The 7,688-nt window shown below is 53.0% G+C and overlaps 1 protein-coding gene across 3 annotated transcripts in view; it reads left to right on the top strand.

The window, feature by feature from the left end:
- The window catches only part of RGMA (repulsive guidance molecule BMP co-receptor a), a 45,851-nt gene that overhangs the window by 15,785 nt on the left and 22,378 nt on the right, over positions 1 to 7,688 (top strand). For 2 of the 3 annotated variants that reach the window (XM_017518115.2, XM_037734874.1), the window contains exon 2: positions 1,122 to 1,237. In XM_017518115.2, the coding sequence (XP_017373604.1) occupies positions 1,122 to 1,237 (116 nt within the window). Of the gene's footprint in view, positions 1 to 425; positions 566 to 1,121; positions 1,238 to 7,688 lie in introns of those variants that run through there. The other variant, XM_017518124.2, reaches the window with a different exon arrangement.

Here is a 7,688-nt window from a genome sequence, read left to right as displayed (position 1 = left end):
TTTTTTTTTTTTGGTTTTTTTTTGATAGTTACCAGTCCTTAAATATCACAAGGGAGCAGAACTACAGCGCCCAGAGAACCTTGGGAAGGAGATGGTTTTTTTACCAGAAAAATAAGCGACAGCGTTAGGAAAGGTCACCATCCTGAAGCCCTCCTAAGGGCAGCCCTCGGGCCTCAGCGTTGAGCGCGGGACGGTCCGGCCCTGCCCGTCACGGGGACCGCCGTAGGCACATCTCTTCTGGAGTGGTAGCTGTGCCAGGGTGGCAGGGTCAGGCCCGCAGGCCCTCGGCTCGGGGGGGCGCAGCCAGGACAAGTCCTCAGGATGTAGCGAGGTGCTTGGAGGGGGTGCTGGAGGCCGTTCAAGCCCATCAGGATGGGTGGCCTGGGGCCACGACAGGCGGGAACCTAGAGGTGCATTAGTAGCTGAGATGCAGAGGGCCATCCTGCCCAGACCCAGACAACTCGGAAGTGGGTTTTTCAGCATCCTGCACCGGTGGCGCGTCTGAGTGAGACGCGTGAGCCGGGGGACGTCGCCGGCAGTTTGGGGTCGGCAGTCTGCTTGGAAAGTAGGGCTGGGACTTGTCTCCAAGCATGGTTTTCTACTTGGATTGGATATTTGTGGAGGGGATTAAGGGTGTGCCCTGCCCCCCTCCTGCCCTTGCGAGGCTTGGGCCTCCCAAGGGTGCTGGGCTTGTTTTGCAAGGATAGCCGGCTGGCGTGGAGTTGGCGCGAGGGTCGGGGAGCATGGCGCGCCCTCCGATCTAGGGCCGTAGTTTTCGGAGGTCCTCCCGCCCAGCGCCGCAGCCGGGCCGCCTGTGTCCGGGCTGGGCCGCCTCCCCCTACCTCTCCCGCCGCGCTGAAACCTGAGCGCGAGGGGGCGGGGCGGGGGCACGGGGCCGCGTCGACATTGGCGGGGAACCGAGTGATGGATGGTGAGGGCGGGGCGCGCGGGGGTGGGCACGGAAGGGAGAGGGAGACGGGCAGGCGAAGGGGGAGTGCGCCGGGCGCCCGTGGCGGAGGTGGACCGAGCCTCCCGGCTCGCTGCTCCCGCCGGCGGAGCGAGGCTGCCGTTTTTCCGCAGCGTGATTTATTTTCTTCTTTCTTTCTGAACTCTTCTTCCAGGGAGAGGCTAGTGGTAACAGGCCGAGCTGGATGGATGGGTATGGGGAGAGGGGCAGGACGTTCAGCCCTGGGATTCTGGCCGACCCTCGCCTTCCTCCTCTGCAGCTTCCCAGCAGGTAAGGCGCTGCGGGCCCGGGCGCGCTGGGCCGGGTCCCTGGGCCGCCCCTCAAAGCTGGGCCAGACTTGCGCGAGCGAGTCCGGCCTCAAGCTCCCCGGACTTCCTCCGGACCCCGCCTCCCATTTCCACGGGTCTTTGTTTCTCCCGTACCCCGTTGAGGGTGCGATGGATGCCTTTGGGGCCCTGGAGGGGGCACCCCGCCCGAGCTGCCTTGAGAAGGAGACGGGTGGGGAGGGCGCAGGGGCCGGGGGTGCCTCACTCCGCTTTCGCCGAGAAAGGGGGTGCTGGGAATGCGCCTCCTAGGGGCTCGTTAGAGGGGAGAAGGGGAGGCACGCCCTCGGTGCTGGGACACTTTCTCCAGCTCCTCGCCCAGCAGTTTGCAAACCTGCCGGGTGTCTAGAGGTGGAGCCAGGGGCGCCCCTGAGATCCCAGCCGCGTTCCCGACCGCCCCCTTCCCGGAGACCTCATCCCTCTTCCACGCGCTTGGCCACGCAGGGACACCCACGGACCCGGCTCCAATGAGCTGGTGTTCCTGTTTGATAACTTTCTGCGTCGCCCCCTGTTTGTTTTTATTGTGTCAGAACGGGATAGAATTTTAGAATTAAAGCTGAAAAAGCCCATCTGTTTCCAATGAATCCCCCATAGTTTTTCACAATGTTTTTGGCAGATCGCTGCTTTCAAATTCCTCCGAGCCCGGACCTCTTGTTTTTGTTGGGGGAAGGGCGACCAGCTCCACAGAGAAGCATTTGTTCCTTCCCAAACGCTCCAGTTTCTTTCCTTTTTTTTTCCTTTCGGGGGGAGGGGGGAGGCAGGCAACTTAAATCCCCGGCCTGTTTTCTTTATGATGTTTCATAAAACTTTATTTCATTTTTGCCATATGCTGCTCACAGCCTGAAAATACCAGTTACACCCTTTCTACCAATTTTTTTCTTTACTAAAAATACAAATAAACACAATGTCACGGGCCAAACGGCCCCCCCGACGCAAGGCGGATTTCCATTGCGCTTGCGGGTTCAGAGGTGTCTTTTTGAAAAAATTTCAGCTTGTTTCGCTCCACAGTCGGGCGCGGAGCCGCAGCCCCCGCGCACCCCTGAACTTTGCAAGAAAGGACTTGAGTTGAAAGTCGGATTGGGTTGTTTTGTTTTGCTCTTCAGCCAACTGGGTTTCAAGGAACTGGCAAAACTGGGCAGGTCTGACTCGGCCTGGCTGCGTGTTGGGGCTCCCAGTGGGCGGACCACGCAGACAGCAAACGGTATGGAGCGAGGGATCAGTTTACCCTCTAGCCCCAGCCCTGCTCCTGGCCCCCAGTGCCAGCTCAGCCCTGTGCGTCCGGCTTACCACTGCACCCCAGGAGGGTCAGAGATCCTCAATCTGCTTTCCAGACCTGGTTTCCATGAGGCCTGGCTAAGGACGAGATGTCGGGGAGGGGTCTTGGTATACCCGAAAAGTACTCAGTTTGGAATATCAACACCTCCGCAGGGGTCAGACAGCAGGGTGCCCCCTCCCCACCCCCAGCGTGTTTAAAAGGCAGTTTCTCTACCTCAAGAGTCCGGCTGAACAGGCCAATTTGGTTTCCTCCCAGGAATTCAGATTAAAAATAAAAATCACCCTCTTCTTGAAAAAGAAGTCCCCCTTTCGGAAAAGCAGGAGTTTGCAATTTGTGTTCCTCTTGGTTTGGTCTAGATAAAGATCCAGCCCATTGGAAGTTTTATCAGATGGGTTGATAAATGGCTTTTGTCCCTTGGCTGGTGTGGGGGATGTGATCTCAGCTTAGAGCTGAAATTGAGAAGGGGGGCTTAGAGGCCCTTAAAACAACACCTTCCCACTCTTAAAGCTGCAGCACTTGTTAACTTTTGGGGCTGGAGAGGAAAGGAAGGCCTGGCAGAAGTTCCCAGAGGTAGGAGGCTGCAGGCCCCAAGTGGTAGTGTTTTCTTCTTTCTCGATTTATTTCTCCATCTTAAAAATTTGTTGTTAAAGCATCCCGGCATAAGCTGAGCAACGCTGGTAGGTTATATAATTCGCAGCCCAAATTCCATCATTTTTGTTTCCAAGAAACCCATTTCTTTTTGGCTTCGAGGCTGGTAACTAAAACCTGGCCAACAGAACTGATAGCTGCTTGCCTGTCATACCAGTTGGCTCAAGTTTCTTCTCATTTGAGGGCTTGACAGCTGCATTTAGTCAAAATTGCCCACCCTACTGAAAACAGCTTCCAGAATCCCAAAACCAAATCAACTGGGGGCTCCAAAACTTCTGTGCTCTAGAAACGTGGCTCAAAAGACCGTTTCTTAAGTAAGGGATGAAATGGGTGATTTCCATCACAGAGACCGTCTCATTCTTTGACCCACTGACCAGGAGAGGGGCCACTTCGGAATACAGTCAGAAAACTTGCAGGTCTGATGGAGAGCAAGGTGGGAGTTAGAGAAATAAAGAAAGCCCCGGCAAGTGCAAGGCACCCAGACACACTCGCCTCTGCCTTGAAGACAGGTGGAGACTGGCTGGGCAGCTGCGTGAAAGCCTTGGTTTGTTCTGTGCTGGTCAGCTTGAGTGGCTGCCAGGAGTAAGCCCATAGGAGTGCAAATTAGATTGGACATAGTTACGTGGAGAAAGATGCCTTCACCTCGGCTACACTGAGAGTGTTTGTGTGTTTCGAGTGTTTGTATTTACTGACTTGCTGTGGATGGCCAGCCTACTGTGTTCCTGACTCAGTCACAACTTCTGGAGCCTTCTAACCAAGCCCCTCAGGCAGACCACAGCCTGGTGAAGAGACAGGGCCTCTCCACCGTCATGCGGACTGCAAGAGTGTCTGCCCAGATGATTCTTTGGGGGCAGCACAGGCAGACAGTGGCCGTGTCTACCTAGGAAGGGAGGCCAGAAAGGATGCTTAGGAGAGCACTCCACAAACAACATCCTACTCAAATCACAGCTAAGAGATGGTTTTTGTGGTTTGGTTTTGTTTAGAGACAAAGTCTCACTCTGTCACTCAGGCTGGAGTGCAGTGGCACGATCTCGGCTCACTGTAACCCCCACCTCCAGGGTTCAAGCAATTCTTCTACCTCAGCCTCCTGAATAGCTGGGTTTACAGGCATGCGCCACCACACCCAGCTAATTTTTGTATTTTTAGGAGAGACAGGGTTTCACCCTATCGGCCAGACTGGTCTGACCCGCCCACCTCGGCCTCCCAGAGTGCTGGGATTTACAGGCATGAGCCACTGAACCCGACAACAGATGGCTTTTTAAACTTGGAAGCCATTGTGACTTTTTCGTACTAGTTGCTGAGAGACATCTGTCCAGGCACATATTTTGGACATGTCACCATGCTTGCTGTTCACTGTGTATGAGTCCTGCACTCCAGCACAGTGGTTCTCAAAGTGTGGTCCGTGGACCAGCAGCGTCAGCCTTCTTTGGGAACCTGTTAGAAATGCAAGTTCTGGTCCTACCACAGACCTATGGAAGCAGATACTCTGGAGCTGGGACCCTGCAGTGTGTGTTCTAGCAGGCTCTCCAGAGAACTCTGACGCACACTGAAGTTTGAGGATCGCTATTGTGAGAACTGTAGCACTCCAGCCTTTCCTCATTCCTTCTTCCCTCTTATACTTTTAAACTGCAGCTGTTTTCAAAATGTTAGTCCCTGGTGGGTAGCTAAGGTTTAGGGAAACCAAGGCCCTCTGCAGTGTCCAGGCAGACATCTGTGTTGCTATAGAAATGAGACTAGTTCTATCAGAGCTGCTATTCAAAAATGCATCGGCCAGGCAAGGTCTCTATTAAAAATACAAAAAGTGGCCGGGCGCGGTGGCTCAAGCCTGTAATCCCAGCACTTTGGGAGGCCGAGGCGGGTGGATCACGAGGTCAAGAGATCGAGACCATTCTGGTCAACATGGTGAAACCCCGTCTCTACTAAAAAAACACAAAAAATTAGCTGGGCATGGTGGCACGTGCCTGTAATCCCAGCTACTAAGGAGGCTGAGGCAGGAGAATTGCTTGAACCCAGGAGGCGGAGGTTGCGGTGAGCCGAGATCGCGCCATTGCACTCCAGCCTGGGTAACAAAAGCGAAACTCCGTCTCAAAAAAGAAAAAAAAAAAAAAATACAAAAAGTAGCTGGGCGTGGTGCTGGAAGCCTGAAGTCCCAGCTACTCGGGAGGCTGAGGCTAGGGAATCACATGAACCCAGGAAGCAGAAGTTGCGGTGAGCTGAGATCGTGCCACTGCACTCCAGCCTGGGCAACAGAGTGAAACTCCATCTCAAAAACAAACCAAGACATAAGTTAAGTTTGAAAATGTGAATTTGGAGGTGATGTTCAGTAGTAGGAACTAGCCACCTAGTAACCAGTGTGTGAAGGCATCCGCAGAACAGAGCACTGGCTCCCAGGGAGAGCACACACATCACAGTCTACGGAGGGCTGGCCCCTAGGCCCTGAGGGTGAATTGAGGAGAAAGGGAAGGGATCTCTGGTGGTATGATTTGAAGTCGGGAAACCTCTCTGCAAGGTTGGAGAAATTGCTTGTGGTCACCCCAGCGCTCAGAGGACGGGAGCTGGGGGGAGGATCTGTGGGCACAGGTAAGGCCACTCTGAGATGGAGAAGAGGAGATATAGGAGCTGAAGGTGGGGACCAGTTTACATGTTGGGGAAGTGTAGTTCCTGCTAGAGGTCTTGTCTTTGGTGAAATATACAAGGCTGGACATTTCACCAGTGAATGGTGAGAGCTGGACAAAGAACCCCAACTTTAGGTTTTGGTTGAGTAGCAGTTAGGGGCCGTGCTGTTTTGCTGCTTGGCAAAAATTCAGCCTTAAATTGAAGGCAGTATTTCTTCTAGGGTAGCCAGCTTGACCCAGTTTGTCCAGGACTTTCGTAGTTTAAAAACTGGAAGCTCTATGTCCCGACAACCATCCTCAGCCCCTGGCGTACCAGGACGGTTAGACAGAACCCTAGTTTATCCTCCCCTGGCCCCTGGACTCACACCTTGCCCATTTCTGTTAGGGGCTGCCCTGTCCAGATCTGCCAAGTGCTGGTTTTGAAGTGCGTCTCTCCATGCGGTCTAATCACCTGAGGCCGAGGGTCCTTACTCCTCCTGATCCTGCCTGTTCCCTCTGTCCCTTTGCTGCCATTGCAACAGTGGACAGTCTTAGGACCTGCCTGGCTCCCCCTCTCCTCGCCATGGTGCCAAATGAATCACTCTGAAACTCCTGCCCAGGAGCTCATGGCTGCTCATGGCCTGCTTTGGAGCATAAGAAAGGAGGGCCTCTGACTTCCCAAGCTCATTTCCAAGGCTTCCTGCACGTCCCCAAGCCCTGGGTCACCCCTTTCCTCGCCCCTCGACTCCCCATATACCACCCCACCACACCTGTTCACTCTAAGGCATTGCTCCAGGCACTGCCCAGTTTCACCACTCCAAGCTCGGTGCCATCTGCAGGGGTCCAGTGTAGACCCTCGATGCTGGGGGCACCTGTTAACCTTGGGTGCTGACAGCTGAGCTACCTCCTGGGCTTGGTGCTTCATGGGCCTTGCGTTTTTTCCTCTCGTAAAGCACCAGTTCTCTTGACGAAAGCAGGAACCCCATCTCTGTTCCTATACGCCCTTCTTTTCTCCCCCACCCAAGCACACCCAAATGGTCCTGGGAACCACAGGGCCCTAGGGTTTTTTTTTTATGTGTTTCTGTTTGTTTTGGGTTTTGCTCAATGGGCAAAGACCACAGGATTTTTTTTTTCTTTTCTCCAGATACTCAAGTTTTCTTCCAAAATAATTTTTTTCTGGTTATAAAAACAGTACTCATTTTTGACTCTGAAGGCTGAAAGGGATAAGTAATAAAATAAAAATAACCCAGAATCCAACCTCCCACAGACAACCATCACTAATGAACATCCCACAAACATCTTTCAAGATTTAATACCTTTATATTCTCTCCAAAATGGGATCATTTGAAAGAGAATAAGAATCTTAAAAGCTCTTCTGTTGAATGAGTGGCCACAGCCTGTGTTCTGCCAAATGCCTTAGGCACATCCCCATGAGGGTCGTCATTCCCATTTCACTGATGAGGAAACAGAGGGTCAGAGAGGTTTTTCCGACATTGCACACACAGCGAGTTACATGGCAGAGCCAGACGTAGAACCCAGACTCCTGCCCTTTTCCTATGCGCAGATTTTGGATAAATACGGTCATTAGATTTGCTGTGTAATGCATGGTGGCTCACGCCTGTAATCTCAGCACTTTGGGAGGCCAAGACAGGCAGATCACTTGAGGTCAGGAGTTTAAGACCAGCCTGGCCTATATGGTGAAACTCTGTCTCTACTAAAAATACAAAAGAATTAGCTGGGCATTGTGGCGTGTGCCTGTAATCCCAGCTACTCAGGAGACAGAGATTGCAGTGAGCCGAGATCACGCCACTGCAGTGTATCCTGGGCAAAAGAGCAAGACTCCTTCTCAAAAAAAAAAAAAAAAAAAAAAAAAAAAAAAA

The sequence above is a fragment of the Cebus imitator genome, unplaced genomic scaffold (assembly GCF_001604975.1).
Source record: "Cebus imitator isolate Cc_AM_T3 unplaced genomic scaffold, Cebus_imitator-1.0 Scaffold19, whole genome shotgun sequence".
NCBI lineage: Eukaryota > Metazoa > Chordata > Mammalia > Primates > Cebidae > Cebus > Cebus imitator.
Note: the sequence above shows the minus strand (reverse complement) of the source record. Positions and strands in the feature narration are given on the sequence as shown.